We start from the raw sequence: 24,316 nt of genomic DNA on the forward strand, positions 1-24,316 counted from the left end.
GGGAGACACGTGATGGGTTGGATCGATGAGCTGTTATTGATCCGTGGAACTGTTTATCAATCCATGAGCTGTTATTGATCCGTGGAACTGGTTATCAATCCATGAGCTGTTATTGATCCGTGGAACTCGTTATCAATCCATGAGCTGTTATTGATCCGTGGAACTGGTTATCAATCCATGAGCTGCTATCGGATCCGTGAGCTGGTTTTCGATCCATGAGCTGTTATCAGATCCACGGAGCTGATTTTCGATCCATGAGCTGTTATCAGATCCACGGAGCTGATTTTCGATCCATGAGCTGCTGTTGATCCACGCTGGTTGTTACAGCAGCACACGCGGGTCCCGCCCCGGCCTTTCCCCCTCTCGCTGCTGTCCCGCAGCAGCGCCTGGTCACTTCTTCTGGAGGAATTTCATTTTACTGCCTGCAGAGAAAAAACAGCATTAGGAGCTTCAGGCGAGGGTGGGCAGGCCCTGGCACAGGGTGCCCAGAGCAGCTGTGGCTGACCCCACATCCCTGGGAGTGTCCAAGGCCAGGTTGGACAGGGCTTGGAGCACCCTGGGACAGTGGAAGGTGCCCCTGCCCAGGACAGAACTGGTCCTTTCCCACCCAAATCATTGTGGTTTTCTGTGAGCTGGAGACACTCCAGGACTCATCAGACTGAGGAACTGAAGGTGGAAAGCCACGCATGGCCACCTCTGCCAGCAGACACAACTTCTGCCCCCTGGGCACGTCCTCAGCCAGGACCAAAGTTAAGGAACAAGTGCTCAGAGCAGCAAGTCCCACATACTTTATCTAAAGATACAAGAGCTCAAAAATAAAAAAAAAAAATCTTACACAGTGTTCAGCGTCCCCTGAAGCAGTAAAAGTAAACAGGGGAACACAGGTGCAGAAAGCAAAGAAGGAGCCTTCCCCTCCTTTGTAAGAAATTCATTATTCAATAGCTACAACTAATAAAAAAACCCAAAACTATCAATGAACAAAAAAAACAAGGGGTGTTCCTTTACCAAGACTACGAAGGATTTTGTTCATTCCAGTTCGATCTGTCTCTGGAATACTCTCCAAATACTCCAAGGCACGGACCTCAAAAAGGCCTAAAGAGAAAAAAAAAATAAAAATCACTCACCAAATTAGTTACTCCATCTTTTAGCTAGCATCACAATTAATAAGGCCACGGAAGGAAATCCTGCATGAAGTGTGTGTAAAGCTGCAGGATCAAGGAGAAAGAAGAGCAGTGCAGAAATCATTTGCTTTATAAACCTAATTCTTTTGAGCAATTGAAAGGACACAGGGCTATTCCACATGACAGAATTCCAACAGCAGAGGCAGGCGGCATCACGCTTCGAGAGGGAGTCTGTGAAGCAGACTGAAACACGAAGGCGACGCCAAAACAAGGAACAGGAGGGTGATGGCACAGCTACCTTTGACCAGGCTCTTGCTGAGCTCCCGGTCCTGGATGAAGCCAGCGAACATCTGGGTCTCCATGAAGCAGCGCAGGAAGCGGCGCACGCCGCGGGAGCCGTGGGATTTGCGGAAGGGCTCGCGCTGGAACACGCGCTCTCCCTTCTCTGTCACGCTCATGTGCAGGGAGTAGTGCCCCACCATCTCCACGAAGAACTGCACAAAAGCCTCCGAGACCAGGGAGTTCAGGGTCGTGTCACCTGTGGGGAGGGCGTTTGGCACTTTGGTCATTCCTCTCCTAAAGGAGGAGTGGCTTTTTTAGAGAGCTCGGTCGTTTTTTTGTGCTGGCTGTCTCAGATTAGGAGATTCCAGGGGATTGATATCAAAAGAAGTCTCAGTTCCAATACTCATTTTCCCAATGGTAACTTTCCGCTGCAGCTGGGATAGGTTTGGTTCTAAATCTTTTCCAGAATTTAAAACATCCGTAATTTAATTTTCCCTGTCGAACATTGGGTGTGTAATGAGCTGCCAGCTCACAACAGGCTAAGCTTAATTCTCTTCAAAAATGAGGCAAACTACAGAAGACAAACTCTCTGGAAAACAAAGTTGTTTTTATGGAATTGTATAATTTGCTGGTGCCACTCTCTCAAGCCACTCAGAGCTTTTTAAATTTCTCACACTTCCTTATCTGAGGAATCATGTATAAAGCAGTTCAACTTTGAAAATGATCAGCCATATTACCCTCTGAAATACAGAAATTTGCTACATTTGCTGAGAAAAACATTGTTTCTGCCACTTAGAAAAAGACAATAAATTCAAAGCTGATCTGATGCTGTCGGCCCAAAGGAAACTACAGTTCTGCACACACTAATTGTGATAGGAGGAAGTGTCAGCACACCAAACTTCTCACACACAGCAAGATCACAGGGAAACAGCTAAAATGCCACTTCCTAGCTTTTACTTAAATTTGCTCATTTTTATCAACTCCATGGTAGAGATCTGCTAATGGAAAAACAGTTTTCCATAGAAACTTTTCCACAGAAAGTACCTTGTGTGTCACTCTGCCCATGTGACAGGATTTCACTCCGTTCTTCCAGGATTTGTACAAGTGCAGCCTGGAGTTTCTGGGGCAGGATCTCGTCCTCATCTGATACCTACAGACAGAAATGGCCAACGAAGCACTTCTGTGTTATTCCCATTAGCAGGAGAGCCAGAGGGTAGATTAGAAATATTCAGAACATGCCTAAAGCAGTTAGAGGGGAGTTATTCTGAGATATATCTTAAGGGATGCAATATATTTATCTTGCAGCCACAGAAATTAAACACATTTGCTCAGCATGCCCCAGGTACATTTTATTAGAGTCACACACACAACTGGCCACCACACAGACTCAGGCTTATTTCACCAGTAAAACACACAAAACCAATAAAAGTCTGTTGAGAAAATACAAGTCTCAATAATACGGTTTAAAAAAATGCCCCAATCCTTTAATACCTTTATCCAGTATTGCAGGCTGCAATGCAAAACAGAACAGTGAGGCAAGGAAAAGGAGAAGCAAATATCCTGAACTAGTAAAAGAATCCGCAGTATTTTTATAGCTACTTGTCTGGGGATGCAGAAGCACTTTTGGGGAAGTTCAGCAGAGAACCCCAAGTGAATTATGATAATTTGTTCTCTAGATTGTCACTCCTGGGAAAAACAACCCAAACCAACAAACACCCCCCAGCTGGATGAGAGAGGAGAAAGTGCTGTACAGAACAGGGAGAGACAGGCAAAAAGCAACCAAGAATCTTAGGGATCCCCTTCACAGAAGAAACCAAATAATAGTTTTTAAACTTGGCTCAGACAAGCAGCATCTTCAGCTCTGCAGACATTTCCACCTCATGCAACCTCAACCTTGCAATGAGGATTTGTTCCCTTCTCTGTCAGTTCAAAAGGGTAACAAGGTATTTCTTCAGCCACTGGAGTCTCCATATGAACACCAGCTTCTCTTGATTTCTTTTTATTATTTTCTTTCATTGATGCCTTTTCCTGGCATAAACCCAGGAGTTACTGCTACTGTTATTTCACTCACCTCTTGCAAGAACTTGTCAGCACAAAGATCAACAATCAGAACCTGGGGAGATATAGAAAACACACTGACTGATAACTAGGTATGTTGCTGTACAGAAAATAATAGGTTTTTAATTTGTTTTTTAAACGTGGGATGTTTTTTAAATAGGACTGCCACACACAAAACACAAGTTTTGCCTAGTGAATATTATTTATTTTTGATAACGCTGGAACATTTGTCTGACAAATTCACCAAGTGGCTCAGAGAAGTTTGAGAGTTTATACTCAGACAGAATCCAGAGATTAATCCAGAGAGGTCAACCTCATCCCACTGGCATTGTCTGTGTCTCACACATCCTCACCTCTTCTATGGGCAGGTCCTGGAGCTGTGGCAGGGAGCAGGAGAGGATGCCAATGAGGAATGGGGTGGGAGAGCACACGATGTCGATCATGGAAGCTGGCAGGACAGGGATGTAGGTGTGCTGCCAGGTGAAGGGGTAAAGTGTTGCCACTGCAGCATGCCCACATTTAGACAGAGTGCTGGAGAGAAGCACAGGCAGAGTGGTCAGTGCCTCCTTCAGGACAGGCTGGAAATGCTCAGGGCAGGTGTCACTGGTGTACAGTCTGTGCATCAGCAGAGGCCCCATGCACCCACTTCTGAATTCAGTTCTGGGGAGCTAAAGCCACCATCAACCCAGGCTAAAGAGGCAAAAGGGAGACATTCCCTTATCTCCTCCCGTGTAAACAGCATACTCCAAATTCTAGGCATGCACATGCTGTGTGGAGAGTGCAGAAGGTTTTCAAATGGAACTAATTGCAAAACCAAACAAGCTTGAACATGGGACAGATCCAAACACAGAAGAAACAATAATATCCAGCGACAGCATCCCTCAGAAAGAACTACTCAGCCTCATCTCTTACCTTAAGTTGTCAGCCACGAAGATGACCCTCCTTTCCAGCAGGAGAGAGGCAAAGACTCGGATGGTGTGGGAGACACTCAGGCACTGCAAGAGGCACTCAAAGTCAACGTGTTCCAGCCGGGAGTCCAAGGGACGGCACAGCTCCATCACCTGAGGGGACACAGACACAGGGAGAGCTGGGGGAGCAGCCAGAGCAGGGACCCTCAGCCTGCAGCACAGGGGCCTGAGGTCAGAGATCGCTGCAGGCTGCAGCTCCTCCTGAGGGGCAGGACCAGGGACGGGACCCAGGGAAGGGCTGGAGCTGTTCCAGAGGAGTTCAGGTTGGATTTCAAGGAAAGGTTCTTCCCCCAGAGGGTGCTGGGCACTGCCCAGGCTCCCCAGGGAATGGGCGGCCCCGAGGCCGCCAGAGCTCCAGGAGCATTGGGACACTGCTCCAGGGATGCCCAGGGTGGGATTTGGGGTGCCCTGTGCAGGGTCAGGAGTTGGACTGGATGATCCTTGTGGGTGCCTTCCAGCTCAGGATATTCTCTGAAACCATGATTCTACACAGAATCCCATGACCCAGACAGTTGGCCTGGGGCAGCCAGCTGGACAGAGGAGTGCCCCAGAAGCAGGGAACCACTTCCACAGCAGATGATTCCACAGCAAACAGGTTTCTGGGACAGTCTCCCTTCCAACTTCAGCATGCTTTCTTCAGACTAATTACTTCCAGGCACCACTGTGCAGTTTGCAAACAGCCTGTGTGCCCCAGAGACTCCAGGGAGAGCAGGCAGCTCAGCCTGAGCTCTGTTACCTCATCTCCTGCTCCTGGCAGGAAGCTCCTGACGGTGATGGTGCGTCCCGGGGCAGGGAACGGAGCCTCCATCACACTGCGCATGAAGGGGTGCACCAGGGCTGGGGACATCTCCCTCCTCTTCTCCACCTCATCCAGGATCTGCAGGGAAACACACGGGGCCTTGGGTCACTGCTGCTGCTGACCAGAGGGGACAATCCATCAGAGCATTCCCATGGAGAAGGCTCCAGCACAGACCCACCCACCTCACTTGGGCCCCCAGTGAAATTCATCTCAAATGTCTGAACAGTCAAACAGGAACAGCTTCCTGTGAACACAACTCTCCAGCCTCCTGCTACTGGAAGGAAATGCCTTGTACAAAGCAATCAAATTATCATTATTTAGAGGAGTTAAGAGGAGCAGCACACATCCCCCTCACCAAGACACCTCCCTGAAACACTGTTATAGAAACTCTATGCTCCAACAATTGGAACCATCATGCATGTAAGCCTGTCCCTGTACTCTTCTGCAAAAACTGCCCTTTATCTGCAGCAGCTTTCCCCAGTCTTTACCTCTTTATCTCCCCTCCTCATGGTGCTACAAAAAAAGTGGCAATCCAACCCCATCCCAAACTGATTTTCCATTTCCAAGTCACAGAAGAAGAGGATGAAGGGATACCCTCAGTAACACCAGGTATTAGGAGGCCCTTCCTGGCAGTAATTGCTGAAGGATTTGTGTACTGGCTGACAAGGCTCAGCACCAGTGCTTTATTTCCCCACTCAGAGCAAAGACAGAGACGAAGCACCACTCTCCTGGGATGAGCTGCAATCACTAAGCCTGACAGAAGCATCCAGTTACTCTGGGGAGCCTGCAGGCTGTCAGGGCTCAGAACAGGCTGTGCCAGCTCACCTTGGAGAAGAGGTTGAAGCAGCCCAGGCGGCTCACGATGCAGTACACCTCGGGCAGGCGCTTCCCTTTCCCTTCTGGCTGAAACAACAACAGCAACAGCTCTGCTGAGAACAGGGAGGCAAGGAACAACCCAGTACCCATACTGCAGCTGGTCTGCAGCATTCCTTCTGCTGCAGCCCCCCTACACTTATGACAGTGAAGGTTCTCAAGGAACAACCAGTTCCAGGAGCTGGTTTCATGCCCAGAGCCCATTTCACCATTTCTGGGCACCCTTCCCTCTGCACCCCAAGGCTTGGCACCACCACAGCAGCACAGGATGGGTAACTCACGTGGGAAAGTCACATCCTGACAGTGCCCAGACAGTGCCCTCTGTACCCCCAGCCCCCCAAGAGATGCTCACCAGGAGCTTCCTGCAGTACCCGAACCAGCGGCTGCCGTCCTCCCCCGTCAGCACGAAGGAAAAGGTTTCACTGGGGAAACAAAGCAGAGTCGGGGTTAAATTCACCAAACAGTTCAGGGGAGAGACTGACAAAGCACACAAACTCCTCCTGGTCATGCTGACAAAGGCTAAAGCATGATTACAAGGACTTTGGGACCTGTTCAGGGTAAAAACTTGCACCCCATGAGCTTTTCCATCTCTCCCCCTTCCCAGCTGCTTCCCCATTCAGCCAAGGAGCAGCAGAAGCACTTCCAGCCCCAGGAGCTGGCCTTGGACAAATTTTTCTCCCTCACAGGAAAAGCAGCAGCCCTTTAGCCCAGCTCCACACCTCATCTTCCCTCCCACCACAGGGATTTCCTGGATCCTTTCCCCTTTTCCCCTGCCCTGGCTGCAGCTCCTCTTGCACACTCCAAAGCTTTCAGCATTGCCTGTCTCAGTCACAAGTACTCAAAACTGAGTCTTTACCTTTTAAGGTCTGATGAAGGGAACCAGTCTTTGGGATCTGGAAAGCAGAATTTGGGAATGACCTTTAGCCTCTCTTCAGTATCCTTTGACGGTCTGAAGGGATGTTCAGGCTGGAGGGGTAACAGTTTAATTTGAAGTCACTGAAGTTGGTGCACAGCTGCAGCATTTAAAATACAGGAAGCATCTTCCTGACACTTCCAAAGGCTGACCTATCTCATAGCTAATGCACAGGTACAGGAGAACATGTTCTGACTATTAGCAGATTCCCAATTCCCTCTTGCATTTTTCCTGCTGATTGGACCTTTGTAAAATGACCCAGCTTGGTAAGGATGGATTAAGGACCTACAAGCATGGCTAAGCTTATTGGAAAATGAATGTAGGTATTACTCCCCAAATGATGTCTGGGGCAGCCTGCCTTGGTTCTACCCCTGGGAGATTTGAAAACACTAATAAGGAACAGGAATGTGTTCAGCTTTTGATGTGCAGATCACTCATAACTGAAGTGCAAAAACTGTCCCTGAATCACATGTTCCATCACATGTGGGTTCAAATCAAATCCCTCAAGGATGTCAAGACATTTTCCATCTCAAAACTGCCCAGAAAGGGCAAAATAAAGGTGTTCAGATAAGAGGCTCCATAAGAAATGTAAGGAAATTTTATACATTTAAGTAGGAAATGCCCCCAAGAAGTCAAAAGGTTATTGCATAAAGTTGATTTTAGGCACTCAGCACACCCAGGCTATTCCAGTGCCCCAAGCTGTGGCAGCACAAAGTGTTAGGAAAACAGAACAGCATTTTCACAGAGTAACAGTTGTACAAAAGCTTAGATGTCCTTGGGCACACAGCCCAAAGCAGAGGGTGACAGCAGATTACTCGGAAGCAAAGCTAATATTAGAAGACAGACTCCCAATCTGACACACTGTCCCATCTAAAGTCACTCACCAAAACACTTTCATTTGAGCAGAGGATAAATAAATACTGAGAACATAATTTGTAGTTCCAGTGCCTTTATAAAAGCCAGTACAAAGCAGGAGGGGAACCCTGCAGTGCGCTTCCCAAAGGCAATGGACAGATTGAGAGGCTGCACCAGGGGCTGCATTCCTTTCTTCCTCCCAAGACCCTAAAGCTTGCACTTTTAACAGATATTATTTGGGTGTGTTCAGTTTTACCCACCAAATTAACACGATGAACTCCTTCTGGTTGTAGTTCCTTATTCATCTTGTGAACCTAGTGCATTTACACACTTGAGACACTTGAATTATTGGCACACAAATTCTTTAGGCAGCAGGAACTGAGACACTGTGGGACCTGCTGGGGTCTCACACAACCTCCCTGAATGGATCTGACATCTCCTCTATGTGGATGACATGCAGATTCCTCAATAATCCCTGGCTTTCTCCTGATGGCACAGCCAGAATTCATGGCTCTGTTCTGTTTTCAGTGGAAAGCAGCAGGTATGAGCCCAGACAGTGACAACTGAATATTCATCTCAATCTGGTACCAGAGAAACACCAAGGCTCCATCTCAGCTTCCCAACTCAGGACACTGAGCTATAATTCAGTCACACACTGGTTCTGTCACCTATTTGGGCTGAACACCTTACTTCAAAGGGCTTGGTTTAGCTACAGCACTTCCACAGCTCTTCTGGTTTTGGGGGCTTGTACAAACAGCTTTGCCATTTTATTATTATTCTTTTTCAAAACAGTATAAATAAGCACAAAAGCTCTGGGATTCCAGTTCCTGTGCACCATCAGTGCTTCACTCCTGGTTTATAAAGGACAGACTGCCAGGATGAGGTTCCTGCCAGCTTTGGGACAGAGTTCTGCACTCCTTCCTCTCCTTCAGCTGCTATCAAATACTCCATGACTTCATGAAATCTGAATTAAGGAGAAGCCTTCCTAGCTCAAAAAAGACAATAAACTCATTATCAAGACACATATTCAACTACTCCCTGACACTACCCATTAGGTGTGTAACAGAGCAAGGTGCCTCACATTCCAAGCCCAGATCCTGACCAGTGTAGTTAGTTTAGGAGGGGAAACACAGAGCTGAGCAGTTCCCTGGGCAGGCTTCCACACAGCTCTTACCTTGCTGGGGAACTGCTGGATGATGTGTGGTGTGTAGGTGACCTCAGATGCCTTCTTGTGCAGGGACACCACCACGAAGAGCTCAAACAGACGCTGCTCCTGGAGCTCGATGAGATCCCTCTCCAAGGTCTGGTAGTGTGGGTTCCTCTTGGAGGCTGAGTGCCTCAGGCACCTGTGACGACCTGGGGAGAGGAATAAATCTCAAACCAGCCTGTGGCTGGCACTGCCACACATCTACAGGGCACAGAAGAGCACTCAGCATTGCCATCAGAGGGGGAAAGGGATGGGTGGGTTTGTTCAACACCAAAATGCTCTCCATGGGTCACGGGGTGCCTGTGTCAGCTCATCTTGCACAGAGCTGCTCTTCCCCCAGGGAACAAGTGACAGGAGGAGAGCTCTGGATTGGATATTAGGGACAATTTCTTCACTGGAATGGTTGATAAGCATTGGAACAGGCTGCCCAGGGCATTGGTGGAATTACCATCCCTGGAGGTGTTTAAAAGTGTGTGGATGTGGCACTTGAGGATGTGGTTTAGTGGTGAGCGTGGTGGTGGTGCTGGGTTGATGATTGGACCTGATGACCTTAGAGGTCTTTCCCAACCTTAACAATTCCAGGATTCTGTGATTCAGACAGGGAGCACTGGCCAGGCAGCAGCTCTGCAAACCCCCCCGACAAATACTGAAATTTCTCCTGCTGCCCTGATGTTCTTACACAGAGTGACACAACAGGGTAGCAGGGCATGAAGCCCAGCTGCAGCAGGGAACTGCCAGGACTCAGGGAGCCACTCCAAACACCATGGGCACTGAGGAGGGGCAGAGGCAGCTCCCTGCCCAGGACACCCCCAGACTGGGCTGTCCTGACAGGCAGCACAGGCTCACAAGCACAGGCACAGTCCTCTGACGTCAGGAATTCCTGTGGCCCAGGCACCGTGACACATCCTGGACACTTTCAAACAACTCTTCCATCAGGCACTGACTCAATCACTGTAATTCTGCTGAGATTCTTCACTCTTTACCACTCTCCTTCATACAAAGAAATGGAACTTCACTTTTCATTCCAAGTTAAAAACTTTTTGAATGTTTCCCTCCAAGTAAACGAAACACCTAAAATAACTAATTGAGTCCTTGAATGGTTTGGGTTGAAGGGACCTTACAGCTCATTCAGTGTCACCTGCTGCCAAGGGCAGGAACACCTTCCACTGTCCCAGGCTGCTCCAAGCCCTGTCCAGCCTGGCCTTGGACACTTCCAGGGATCCAGGGGCAGCCACGGCTGCTCTGGGCACCCTGTGCCAGATCCTTCTGTTTAATGTCTTTACATGGAAGCTAAAGCCAGCTAAAACCAAGTAGGTGTTTCAGGCCTGGAGTTTGGGTCTATGATCCAGCTCAGGACATTGGAACCAGACAAGTACCCAGGTGAATTTTCCCCAGAGGAAAGGACATTTCACAGTATTACATAAAACAGAACCAAGGGAAGGAATCACGAGGGAAATAATCTCAAGCAAGCAGCAGGAAAGGTGATCAGAAACAACCTCCCACAAGTCACACTACCAACCCAAAAATTACTCTGCTTCTGGTGACTGACAGATTAATGGCATTAAAGCTCAAGGGCTAAGGGAAGTGGCAGAACTAGAGGTTGGCTTGTCACAGCAACAGCTCCCAGACTTGGCCATGTGGCCTCTGAGAGGCTCCCTGTCCCTGTCTCAGCAGATCCCACATGTCAGTGTGCTCATCCCACCAGGGCCTCAGCCAAGGGTGCAGTGCAGTGCTGTGGGACAGGACCAGCCCCTGTGATTCACTCACTTTTGGGCTGATTTTCCGTATCGCTTTCATTCCCACTGGTTTCACCTGAAACACACATAGTTGTCACTTATTAGCCATGCAGAAGGAAGATGAGCAACACCCAAAGTTGAGAAACAGAGAAAACCTGAGAGTCATCAGATCAACATCCCTCGTGGCTGCCCACCAATCCTGCCCAAAGCATCAGTCAAGGGCAGCTGGGAAATGTGTTACAACAGAGAATTTCAAAAAGCAGAGCTGGTATCAAGCCAGTGCTGTCAGTGAATGACCTGCAGGTCAGCTGAACACGGGCAAAACAACACAAACCAGCTGGTTGAGGCTGCTATAAAACTTAACAGAGCAACTATAAATAAAGACCCTACTATGGCTACACAATCAGAACAAGGCACACAGATGATGAGTGCACTTGTCAGTGGTAGTTCTCGTGCCAAGTGGTTTTCTGAGGAATTTTTGCTTTAATTTGCTATTTTGAAGAAGCACTTTCAACCACCAGCCCAGCTCTCCAGGCTCAGAATCCTCCCCTTGTGAAAGTGTTAAATTTGGGTTAGGCAAGTGTTCCTTGAGCTGAAAGCTCAATTCCAGCCAAAAGTCTGGGGTTTGCACTGTCGTGTCAGCATGAGGCAGTGGTCCCAGGCCAGGGGGCACAGGGATTGTGCCACTCAAGGTGTTTAGAGCACAGACAATGGTGCTGGAGACCCCATTACCTTTCACTGGTGCTGCTTCTCTCCCAGCAGGACTGAGCAGCTTCACCTTCTTCTTTCCACGCTTGGAGTCAAAGATCTCCTGTATCTTTAGTACCAGCTGAAATCCAAAGCAGAAGCAGAGGTTAATGTGAGGGTCCAGAGAAGGGCCCAGGTGCCAACAGGAGGGCAGCCCAACAGCCACCATCCAGGACTTGGGGAAAGCTGCCCAAATCCTGCAGGAACCTGGCTCAGAAGCTGGAGTCCCTCCAGCCCAGCTCACTGGATAAAGAATGAGCACAGATTTCTGCTGCAAGAGAGGGATCCCTGTCAGCACAGCTCAAAGCTGACACCAGATTGTACAAGCATTCTGGAAACTGTCATACTTGCTTTCCCAAATAGAAGTGACAAACTGTCTGGCATCAGATCTCCATTTTCTATGCAAAGGCACTTGCAAGAACATCTTATAAACCCCCCAGCACAGAGAACTCAGAACATGCTCCCCAGCACCCCAACTCCTTCCAAGCCCAGAAAAAGCACAGCTCTCTCACTGTAACTTGGGGGCTGTTTTTTGGGTTTGCTGCTGTAGCTGGATGGCAGCTCAAGTCTCCTAAAGCACAAGTGAGGCTACTCCAAGCACAGGCCCTCTCCCAGGTGTCCCTGGAATGGAAGGATGATGCACTCTGGGTGACCAGCTCTGGTGGAAGCTGTCCCTGCCCATGGCAGGGGGTGGAATGAGGTGGAATTTAAGGGTCTTTCCACCCAAACCATCCTGTGATTTTGCACAAATGAAGACAGACAGTGGGACAGAACAATGGGTCTGTGCTGCAGGACCACACACCTGGTCCACTGGAAAAAAATGTTGGGGAAAAGCACAGCCCAGTGCAGACTAAGCCATAGGCATGAGAGAAGGGTCAGCATTTTGACACTGCCTTGGTGCTGGTAATCTTCCTTCCACTGGTCACAACAGCCTTAAAGTCAAAGTCCTGACACTTTCTGTGTCCCTGTCACAGACTGCTCTGTGCTTTCTCCTCACCTGACAGTGCCCCAGGGGCTCCTGGCTCCCACATCAAAGGCAGCCTTTGCTTCATGTGAAGAGGGATTTACCCTAAATGCAGGGAGCAGGTCAAGTTCATTCCTGCCTCAAGAATTCATTAAACTGAACACAGGAGGGTGGGGCCCAGCCATTTGTCATCACAAATACAGCATAAAAAGAAATATATTAAAGAGAACCTGTTTGTTCAGCTCAAGCATTTAATCCCCAGATCAGCAAACCAGGCTTAGGCTCCCCTTTTCCAATCGATTTCTCCCCATTTTCTGCCTCAGCCAAGCCCACCCAGCATGAGAAGGCAGCAGGGAACAAACAGCCCACTGCAGAGAGCAGTGCTCCTCCTGCCAAATCTGCCTTCTTTCCCTTTTTATCCAGCCTTACCTAGAAGATCTTAATTTCTGTCCTGATTTTTGTGCAGCTGAGGCACCACCCTGGGTGTGTTTAAGGCAGCCATGTGTTTCTTAGGCAAAAGATTTTGTCTTTTTAGACCCCAGTCGTTTTCTCAACCTCTCGAGCAACCTTGGCTCAATTCCTCATGAGTAAAGACAGTAAAGTGCTCTTCCTGCATGTAAATTGTTACCAGATTTTTGGAATAGGTTTGCTTTTGGAGAACGTTTTATTTTCCCTCTCCATCACAGCATTTTTATAATCTTGCCATCTCCTTCCTGATTTCCCAGAGCTAAGGTTTGTTTAAAAACACAGACAGAAGTTACTTGATACTCTGAAGCACTTTAAAGGTTTGAAAAGTCCTTTGCAACTGTCCAACTCTACCTCACAGTCTTGTGCAATCTGAGCAAATACACATGATTTTCAGACAAAATAAAGATCTGCTGAAGTAAAAGTATTTTACCACAAGAAAAATAAGTCCTTGCCACTACCACAACTGGAATTTGAGTTCCATGCACAAAGTGGGCAGCTGCCCTTCTACAGCCTTTTATCACTGAGGGATGTGAGCTGGTAACCAACACGAGGATCTAAGAACCTTCCCGAGGCACCAAAGCAGAGTCAGAACAGCCCTCTGTGTGAAGGAGGATTAAAACTCTTCCTCACCCCTCTGGCCTCAGCAGCATAATTGTCTCTGCAGCCAAGCAGGAGGCACAGGCCAGAAGGGACAGCTGTATGAAGGCTTAGTGAAATGCTCTTATCCCTAAGAGTTCCTCTGCACCTTTAAACTATGAACCAGCTGTTCCTGATGCCAGTCCAGAACTCCAGGACAACATTCCAAGTAACCAAGGGCCCCACAACCATCCCACAGCTCAGGGCCTGCAGTGGAACACCACGATCTGTCTGGGAAATCACTGGGAGCAGGGGCCATATCCACACAGCGTTTCAGAGCTGCCTCTGTAGCTCTCCAGGAGCACAAACCCAGCACCATCCCACTCCATGGAAGCACTGGAAACAAGGCTTAGGCGACAAAGCACGAGGAAGGGCTTGTGTTCACACACAGCCCTGACCTCCAGGACAACACTGAGCACTTTGTCTACCAACTCCTGGCCAACAAAAACACCACTGTCCCAGCTAGAACTGGCACTCAGGTCCCCATACACCAGCCCTGCCACTTGGAGAGGGAATGGCTGGAGCAGCAGTGCCAAGCAGCAATCACCTGCCTGGCCCACAGCTCTGTGGCCACTTACAAAGCAGCAAGAGCTTGAAATGCCAGGCAAGAAGTGAAATTTCCACACTTGAATCTCACCCAGGGCAGGTTCTTTCTCCTGCTGGCAGTCTCCACTGCTTGGAACAGCTTCCACTCAGACAGAGTGACAGGCAGGGAGGTCTCCTTCCCCATCTTCCCTGGGAAACTTGTCTGAGAGGGCTTCAGCTCCAGCGTCTTGCGGCTGAGGAAGGGAGGTTTTGGGGGAGGCTGGAAAACAGAAGCAGAAGAGAGAGCCAAGAGTGAGATCAAGCTTTGGTCCAAGGTCACAGGCAGACAAGTCAGATTACAGCTGGTAAAATCTGCTCTACCAAGCTCTCCATCCCACCTCCCCATTCAAGCATCTCACCAAATCTCTCTTGCTCCTACTTTTTTGCTCCTCAGTAGCTTAATCAGCTCCCATGGCTATTCATTATTTATGTTATATATTATTTACATTAATAACAAACAATAAAACAATAAGAAAAACCAATGGCTTGCAGTGTGGAATGCGAGGCTGGGGGTGAGCACAAACAAGGGCCATTGTGAGAATGATTCTGCAAACACCTGACCCTTTAATCCCCCCACCCTACCTTGGGAGCCCTGCTGATGCTCCGGGGAGGGGGCAGCTTCCAGACAGATGGCACCTTCCACAGAGGCAAGGGCAGTGCCCTGATATCTTCATAAGGATTTTCTTTTGTAGGACCTGGAAAAAGCATTGGATGGGGGATTTATGAAAGGAGATAAAGCCCTGTAATTTTTGGGATAAAAGTGGAGAGAGTGTGCAGTTGGCTGCCTTTAACAGGGTCTGAGAGACCCTTTAAAGCTGGATGAGGTTCCCACCACATCCTTCTAACCCACTGCCATCAACTTGGCAAACTGTGCATGGATTCAGCAGAACAAAACACTTCTTCCTCTGCAGAGCAAGCAGCTCTATTGCAAAGCAGCTCAATTTGGCAGTGTTCACACCGATCTCTGTGCAACACTCAAGCAAAGCATTCCAAGAGCTAATAAAGAAATCAGTGTAGCGCAGGCCAACTCCAGTGACCTCCTATGACATCTGAAATCAGGCTGTTCATGTGCAGATGACACCAACACCAACAAAGAACCCCAGATGGGGAAGATCTTAAAAGTCCCAGAGCTGGAAAGGGCCTCGATGTATTGTCACCTTCACTCCTCCCTCCCCAGCACAGCTGCCACCCTGAACACAGCAAGCACACCCCCAGAAGCACAGGCACATACAGATAATGTCCTCGTAGATGTTGTCTTCGGACTGAGTGTGGGCCAGCCTGGATCCTGCAGTGCCATTTGTCTCCTCCCGAGGTCTGTGGGAGCCGCTGGCTGCCGGCCGCTTGCGGAAACCCTGGATGTCCTCAAACTCAAAAGATTTCCTAGAGGAAAACCAGTGTAACTTCTTCTAAAGGCACCTGCTTGAATTGCTGTCTGCAGTCTACACAGAGTGAGGCCCTACTTGGCACCATCCAGCACAGGGATTGCTCCACTCTGGACTCGCATTCCCAAGGGCTGAGGTCTAACCCCAGGCAGCAGCTCAGCCCCTCACCCCTGCCCCGTGGGATGGGGGAGGGAATCAGAGGGTAAAAGAGACAAAACACGTGCATGGGTTGAGATAAAGACAGTTTGGAAGGTAAAGCAAAAGCTGCACAAGCAAGGAAAGCAAAACAAGGGATTCGTTCCCTATTTCCCTCAGCAGGCAGGTGTTTGGCCATGTCCAGGGGCTCTGTCATGCATAATGGTGACTTGGGAACACCAACTCCAAATGTTCCTCCCTTCCTGCTTCTTCCCCAATTTTTACTGCTGTGCAGAATACCACAGGGTCTGGAACATCCCTGGGGTCAGCTGTCCCTGCTGTGTCCCTTCCCAGCTCACACACTGCTGTGTTACCAATATCTTCATCACAACCGTAAAACGCAGCAACACACAAGATGCTAAGAAGAAAATTATCCCAGCCAAAGCCAGCACACCAAGTGAGTCCTGCTGACTTACTCTGGGGGATTTGTTAAGTAAGAAAGGGAGCTGGAGGCTCCATGGCCAAGCACACTCCATGCAGGTATGGCCAGACACATCCTGTCAGAGGCAAGAACCCAAACCATGTTCTGCAGATTTGCAGCAGCTCAGAACCAGGGCACTGCTTCCTACTGGCCTCTCCTATTCGTGCTCAGGGTGTTCATGCCTTCGTGGGCTGGCATTTCCATCCTCTTAGCCACTATTTTGAAATTAAGAGCACTGAGGTCCCAGAGGAACTGGCAGTGGTTTAGCCCATCATCATCATAAAATCTGGGCTCTTGCTGCACATTTTGCCAGAGTGGAAGGTTTCAGAACCTCATGCCACATCTCTGCTGGCACTTTGCACACCAGTTCAGCACAGGCAGTTCACGTGTGGGCAGGATTTGCATCAAGCCATCTCAGAAGGGTATGGGAAAGAGGGAAAACCAGCCAAACCTATTGCAAGAGCAGTACCCACAGCCTCCAGCCTTAAGCAACATGAGAATCTTTTACCCCCAGAAAAGCCAAACACTCAGCAGCCACAGTGCCCCAAGAGAAAGCTACTCTGCCACCCCCAAACTGCAGCTGAGGGCAGGAGCAGGCAGGGAGCACACAGGTCTCTCCCTGGGGCCAGCATATTGTCACTCCACTCTGTTCTAAGGTGTGAGCTGACTTCTGCTTGGAACCCGGAACCTTCTTTGCAAGACTGTCAGCAGCAAAAGCAGGATACTTTCACCCAAAGAACATTCTTTCTCCATGAAAAGAGGCACCACCACTAGCAGCACCTCCACAAGGACAACATGCCAAGCAAGCTGCTTAAACCCATCTAGAAAGTGATTTAAGGAAATGTTTCAGACACAAGAGATAAATTACGTACCTCTGGGCTCTCCCTCTGATTCTCCTGCTGGCTATTTTCTTCTCAGGGTTGTTGGAGGATGAAACCAAGTCCCTTCCACACTGCTTTTGCAGGGGAGCTTCCCTGGTGGCACTGGCATCTCTACAACCAGCAGCACCCTTCTCTGCCAGGTAGCGGAAAGTCCTGCGAGGTTTGGGTGGTGGATCAGGAGCTGGCTCCTCCTCTTGCCCCTCAACCTCAGAGTAAATGTTTCTCAAGCTCCTCTCCGTCCTGCAGAGAGTGTCCATTCCTTTGATTTGCAGTTCTCTTTCTGTGGAGCCAGAGCTGCCTTGCTTCTTCTGGAGGTCCAAGGGGACAGGAGAGGTTCTGCCAGGCAGGAGGGGATCTGCTCTCCTCCACAGAGCTTGTGAGGTATAGAAGTTCCCTGGGGGCAGTGTCACCCCTGGGGCCAGGAAACCTGTTTGCCCCTCTCCTTTTTGCTTGGCTCGGGAAGCTGGGCCACCACAGTCCCCGCTCTGCCAGCAGCCCCATGCATCTTCCCTGAAATCCAACCCCAAGCTCTTCGGATCTTTGGACCCAGCCTTTCTGCCATTCTCTGTGCATTCTGGCTTCACTTTGGGTAGTGCATTGCAGCTGGGATCATACTTTACTCCGAAGTCCCTTGGCTGCTGCCTGTCCTTGCTGGGGCAGCCCCGTGTCCTGCCCTCCCACTGGGAGATTTTCTGCCTGATGTTTCGGCAGTGGCTGCGGGACAGGGTCAGCCCGGCGGAGCGGGATAAGCTGCTGTCCCCAGCCCCCGTGGGGTGCATGGCAGGGGCCAGAGTGCTCACACACAGCCCATGTCCAGCCCTGGCCACGTCCTCCCGTGTCCTGCACGCATTCAAGCTGGCAGCAAAGTGCCCAGTGGTGTCACAGAGTCCGGGCTGGCTGCTCCGACCTGCGGGCAAAAAACAAGAGCTGTGAGCTGCACCCCAGCCATGCTCCCCACCCCAAACTCCCAGCTGCTCCCTGGCAAGTGCTGCAGGACATTCCTCCCCAAATCACATCCACCACGTGCTCAGGACAGGCTTCCAGAGCTCGCTCCCCACAGGGGCTGTTTGTGCACACATCTGGGAGGGTGAGCAAAAGGGAGCTGAGGCTTCACCAGTTAAAAAGAAACAAACACAGCAGGCACAGAACACCCTGAGGGATCCCAAGCATCCAAACTCAAGGAAATTATTTAATGGCAGAGGAACACAGCAGCGTGGATCTCAGCCAGCCCTTCTGCAGGAGTGCAGCTCCTCCTGATGCTCAAGCAATAGAGACAAATCCCTGTGGCACCTGAGCTCCCCACGCAGCAGAGACACAGCAGGACACGAGGCACCAGGGCAGCTCTAGCAAAAAGCAACCACATCTGCTTCTCCAGAGAGGGGCTGCTGCTTCACACAGGATGAGAAGAGCTGTGGTGGCTGGGGAAGAGCCTGACTCTGTCAGTGCATCCTCCTACCAGAAGTGCTCTCTTGCTCCACAACACAAGTGAAAACTTGCCTGGTGTTCTATTTGTCAACACCTGACCTAAATTTGCCATCCAAGAGACTGGAGAGCAGCGGTGCCCAGCCTGTGGCTTGCAGCCGGGGGAGTTTCAAAAGGCGGAAGAAACAGGTGAGTTCTCATCTTCCAGTGAAAAATCACCACACATTTAAATCAGCAGAGAAGGAATGCTAAACACTCTGGCTTCTCCTACCCAAGCAAAGCCTGCACAAACAGGAGCTGTGCCCTTTGAGACTTCCCACACATGTACGTAATCCAGGGGATACAGCACACATCCTCCAGATAATCCAGCAACGAATGCAGGTGAAACCACCAGGAAAAACTAGGGTGGCTTGACAGACCCAGCATGTGCAGGTCCAGCATGGCCTCAGTACAGACATTTCATGTATGGAATCCTCTGAGCCCTTTAGCTCCTCTACCTGTAGCCCACAAGGCATCCCCAGTATTCCCTGATATGCCAGCACAGGTGAAAACTCATCCTGGACAGCAGACAGAAGCCCATGGGCTCTAACAAGCCCCATTCCTCCTTTTCTTTGGGCAATATCCCATCTCAGAAATCCCAACCCTCCAGCTGCATTGAACAACCTCCCTTTGCAGTAGAAGACAAGTGCTCAGCTCAGGCAGGGCCCACACTGGCTCTGGTAACATTCCCCTGGCACTAAGAAGCCTCCCTGCAAAAGGCAGGGACACAGCAGAATTCCACACATGCATAAAAGCAGAAGATCCCTGCAGAAAGCAGCCAAACCTGCTCCAGGTGGGACCAGGGGCCAGAGCCACACCAAGCCTGTGCTCAGGCTCCAGCTGACAGAGCTGCTGCCACTGCCACCCTGGGCACGTGTCCTGCACAGCCACTGCCACCACACCCGGCCAGCACTGAGTCACCACTGGCAGCGTGAGCAGAGCCAGGGATGGGCAGCAAACCAAGCTGGGAGACAGAGGAGCATAAACCTGCCTGGCAAGGGGTCATGTCCCACTCCCCAGGCCGGGTGTGGAGAGCCCCCAGCACAGTGCTGGACATCTGCCCACTGCTGGAACCACACCTCAAATTCCAGGCTCGGGGCTATCCCTAGAGCTGCTGATCTGCTTGGCAGAGGCATCTGCAGTGCAATTAAAAGCAAAGCACTGGCCTTGGCAGAGCTACTTGATAGCACTAGTGAGAAAGGTCACTGGTCAAGGACATCGCAGGACTCCCAAGCAGTTCAGGAATGGTTTGGGCACACATGGCACCAAGCCTTGGCTCTACTGCACTCTCCCCCTCTGCCAAAGCAGCACTGTTGCTGTGGGAAGCAGCTCCCTGTCTCCACAGCCTGGGTTCCTGCAGGCTGGAATTGCTCAGCCCATTGTCCTAGACAGCTGCTGGTAACTCTCCCACTCCGCAGTGAACGGGATAAACTTGGACAATCTGGGTAAGCCCCGAGCTGGGCATATTTGCTCCATCATCAGCCCTCTGTCCCTCATCAGCATTCCAGCCTGTCCTCAGAGCTTCCGTAGCCACTGCAGACCCTCTTCCCACACCAGCGAGGGGCCCCTGCCCTCTCCTATAAATAGGAATTGTTGCCAAAACATCCTGAGCCAGGACAGAGCCATCCTTCCTCCATGCGTGTCTGCAAGCCTTGATTAGCAGACAGGAAAGCAGCTTTCCCTCTGCTGTGCCCTGAGCTGCTGCAGCACCAGCACTCCAGGATGCTCCCCAGGACCCTGCTCTGCTGGGGACAGCCAGGGGAAGACAGGAGTTCCAAGAGCCTCCTCACAGCCCAGCTGCACACCAGGGTCCTCCAGTGCCTGCCAGGCCTTCAGACACAGCATTGCTGGATGCAATGGCACAGGGAGAGGAGCCCAGAGGATCCTGCAGTGTGGAGCAAGGGTTGATCCACAGCATTAAACAATCCAGCACATGCAGCATTCGCAGCCCGTGCCCACAGCTGCTCTGATTCCAACAGCACTGGCTGCTTTCTCCTCTAAATGCTCCAGCTGTGAGCTCCTCTGGGAGCAGCCTGGCAAAACATCTGCAGAGAATCATGGAATATGCTTGGAAGGGAACCACAAGGATCATCCAGTCCAACTCCCAGCCCTGCACAGGACACTCCTGGAGCTCTGGCAGCCTCGGGGTTATGCACATTCCCTGTTCAGTGCCCCACCACCCTCTGGGGGAAGAGCCTTTTTCTGACATCCAATGCCATCCATGAGGACAAATGACTGCACAGAGGAGGCTGAGTAGCCCTGCACAGCTTTCCAGGTGGGTCCATCCTTGCTGTGCCCAAGCTGGGCAGCTCTGCTGGCTGCCAGCCTGCCCCACATCCTTCCTGCCACGGCTCTCATTGGGAAGGCTGCAACAAAAACTGCCTGTGCTGCAGCTTCCTCAGCCAGCCAGACTGCTGAGCCATTTCTGCTTCCTCATCTCAAGCCATAGCCAAAGTCAAGGCCTGATGTTCCTGCCCTCTCCTACTGCCCCATGGTAAGGCACAACCAGGAGCTAAGAAATGTGGAGGAAAAGCTCATTCATGGCTAGCACATGGAATTCCAGAATCTCAGAATGGGTTGGGTTGGACTGGAAGAGACCTTAAAGCTCCTCTCCTTCCACCTCCTGCCATGGGCAGGGACACTTTTCACTGTCCCATGCTGCTCCAAGCCCCATCCAGCCTAGCCTTGGACATGCAGGAATGAGATCCACAGACAGTCGAGCACAAGCCTAAAGTTATCCCTGCTCAGTGCTGCTCCCTGGACTGTCTCTTCCAAAATATCCATCCAAGGAGGGAAGGAATGCAACTTTTCACCTGCCCAGGCTTGCTATCAAGAACCAGGCATTTCATCTCAGCTCATCACGTGAGCCCAGGCAATGCTCGAGACTGATCTTTGGTGAAGAAAGAGCACACTGGGGTGGTGTGATCCAAGTTAAGTAACCCTTTAATGCAGTCCAGGACAGGCTAAAACACAGTTCAGGGACACAGAGCTGGCAGATACCAGCCTGGGTCAGGCAGCCAGTACTTGTATCGAGCACTACACAAATCATTCCTGTCACAGAATAACCAGACTTGTGACTGCTTCCATCCTGACCTCCCCTTCCAAATTCCTTCAGTGTGCTTCCCAGTATTTCCAGAGAAGCCAAATTTATCATCTTTACTGCATCAGGACTTAGAGGAGCTCGGTGTAGTTAAGAATACTTAATTATTTTACCGGAAGCAGCAGTTCGGGGAAAAATTATACAATTTCTAGACAAAACATCACCCATTTCTGCCAAAAGACCACCTCTCTGATCCATGCTGCTCAGAAGCTCCCAAAGCAGAAGAATAAGGCACGTTCACAGCACATGACAGGTAGTCCTGACTCTTTTTCCAGCCCTGAAAGCCAGAGAGCACACTACACATTTTCCATGCAAAGCCTGGAGACAATCCCATTTCCTGAAACCACATTCCCAAGGAGAGAAAGCTGCCAGTGCTGATCCAGAATAAATCCCTGTCTAGTGCTGAGGTCAGCCCCCACCAGCTGTGCTGCTGGAACCCCCAGCACCCAGAGCACCCTGCAGCAGAGGCACAGAGAGAACAGAGGCACTGACACAGCACCTTACCTTGTCCTGCTCCTGGGAACACAAACACTGCCTGGACCAGCCCGTGCAGCTCTGAGGCAATCTCAGTCCTTTTGTGAGAGCTGTGCAGTCCTAAACCATCCCAGAGTCCTTGTTGCCAAGCCTCCTGTGTTAGTAGCCAAATAAAAAGCAGTTTCTGGTATTGTGCAGCTTAGGGAAGCTGGCAGCTCATCCCCGGAGGGAAAGGACCCTTTCCAGATCTCTCAGCTACTCCCATTAAATTCCTCTCCAGAACAACCCTGAAGCTCCTCTGAAGAACTCCACCATGCTGATGCCTCAAAGACATGGGCAGCACCGAACAAGCAGATTTTATATCAAAGTAAGTAACTCTTCAGGAATGCAGTGTGCTTAGTCATTTCCATCTCGATACAAAGCTACTCTAACCACGAGGTATTAACTCCTTCAGTGCTGCTGTATCTCCTGCTGAGGAGCAGTTCTGCCTCATTAGATTCATGGCCACAGCCCCTGGACACATAAAATGTGCTGCTAATCCCAATTACACAGCAAAAGGAGGTTAAATCTGGCCTTAGACTCTGTCCTAAGACTTTTCTACTGACTGCCTTTTTCTAAAGTGATGAAATTCAACTTCTTGAAAGCAAGTTTTTCCTCAAGATATAAAAAACCCCAAACCAGAGCACTTCCAGTATGTAAGCCCTGAAGGCTGCTACACCAGAGGGCACATGGACAGAACCCACAATGTACTATTTTTAAAGTCGTGGGTTTTTAACCTGACTCACAGTATCTGAATGCCCAGGGTAGCAATACTGACAACAGCAGTTGACTCAGCCCCTACAGCTCGGGCTGGCTGCCATCCCCAGGAATGCTGCAGCTGCACACAAGAACAGAGAGACAAGCTGGGCATGGAGTTAAAAATCAAACATGACTTATCCTGGAGCAGTTCCTGGAGCAGAATCTCACCATCACATGTGAGATTCCAAAGGAAAGTCAAAGAGACTGCGTGGCTTTACATGGACTACCCCCGATAGACTGTGTGGGGCCACCAGCAGCCACTCATTCCTTTGGGAATGTCTCAGCAGCACCCAGGCAGCTGCCCCAGGAGGTTCAAAGGGTGCAGACTAAGGCAGCACCAGAGCTGCCCACTGAGTCACATCCATATTATATTATTACAACTGGAAGACTGAGATAAAAATTTTGCCAAGCAGCAATGGACTGCACTAGGACTCAAGGTCAGATCCTCCAGCCACCAGTGCCCAAATACACATCTCCAGGGGCTGATTTTCCTGCAACTTCTCTTCTACTTTCCTTCCATCACTCGCTGATGCCAGTCCCAGCTGCCAGGAGGAATTGCTCCACCAGTGCCTGGGCTCTGTCACAGCCAGGCCATGTCCAGGTCACTGGAAGAGAGCGGTGAGTGCAAGCAGTGAACTGGGGAAGGCAAGGAGAGACTGGTCCAGCGTGCCCAAGGAGCTCTGTAACCCCTCAGCCCCACACGCCTCAGTGCAATAAAGCACAAATATCCAGTGAGACCTAAACCAGCACAGCCCTGTACAGAACCACAGAGCGGTGGGCGTGAGAGAGACCCTCTGCAGGTGTGACCTGCTCTGCTCAGACAGGGGTACCGACAGCACCATGGCTTTTGGATATCCCCGAAGGGAGACGCTCTGCAGCAGCCCGGAGCAGCCCAAGCTCCACGGCCCTCACCGGGAGAAGCGTTCCCCGAGGGTCAGCGGGGCCCTCCCGTGTGTCCGGCTGTGCCCATCACCGGACACCCGGCCGGCTCCGCCCGGCACCCTCCCTGCAGGCGTCTGGACGAGTGGAGGAGACCAACCCACCCCAACCCCGGCTCCCCTTGCGAGCTCCTCCCGGGCAGCTGGGACAGGCACCTGCTTCCCCCGGCCCGTCAGACACGGAGAAGATGCTGCACCGGCCGCTGCCCCCCTGCCCGCAGCCGGGACACGGGGACCCCTCGTGGCCCGCAGCCCCGACTCGGCCGCGACTGCGGGAAGCCCCAAACGGCCCGGGCCACCCGCTCGCTCTCCCGGCGTAGACCCCGCCCGGTCCCGCCGCCCTCCGCCCGTCTCACCGCGGCCTCGGCCCGCTCCCGGTCCCGCTCCCGCGGGACGCTCCCGGCGCGCACGGAACCACCTCCCATTGGCTGCTGTAGCCATCGCTCAAGTGCTG

General features: G+C 50.8%; 1 protein-coding gene across 1 annotated transcript; it reads right to left on the reverse strand.

The window, feature by feature from the left end:
- Positions 1 to 49: 49 nt before the first annotated feature.
- On the reverse strand, positions 50 to 24,287 carry DENND2C (DENN domain containing 2C). The gene is given in 20 exon segments (XM_062509799.1): positions 50 to 422; positions 1,006 to 1,092; positions 1,420 to 1,659; positions 2,448 to 2,553; positions 3,475 to 3,516; positions 3,815 to 3,992; positions 4,374 to 4,522; positions 5,166 to 5,306; positions 6,054 to 6,131; positions 6,454 to 6,523; positions 6,958 to 7,067; positions 9,044 to 9,225; positions 10,844 to 10,888; positions 11,545 to 11,641; positions 14,265 to 14,432; positions 14,795 to 14,907; positions 15,444 to 15,592; positions 17,083 to 17,956; positions 17,959 to 17,998; positions 24,219 to 24,287. Coding segments are annotated over 20 exon segments (2,970 nt in total). The 3' UTR covers positions 50 to 390.
- Positions 24,288 to 24,316: the final 29 nt, after the last annotated feature.

Source organism: Cinclus cinclus, chromosome 27, assembly GCF_963662255.1.
Source record: "Cinclus cinclus chromosome 27, bCinCin1.1, whole genome shotgun sequence".
NCBI classification, from domain to species: Eukaryota; Metazoa; Chordata; class Aves; order Passeriformes; family Cinclidae; genus Cinclus; species Cinclus cinclus.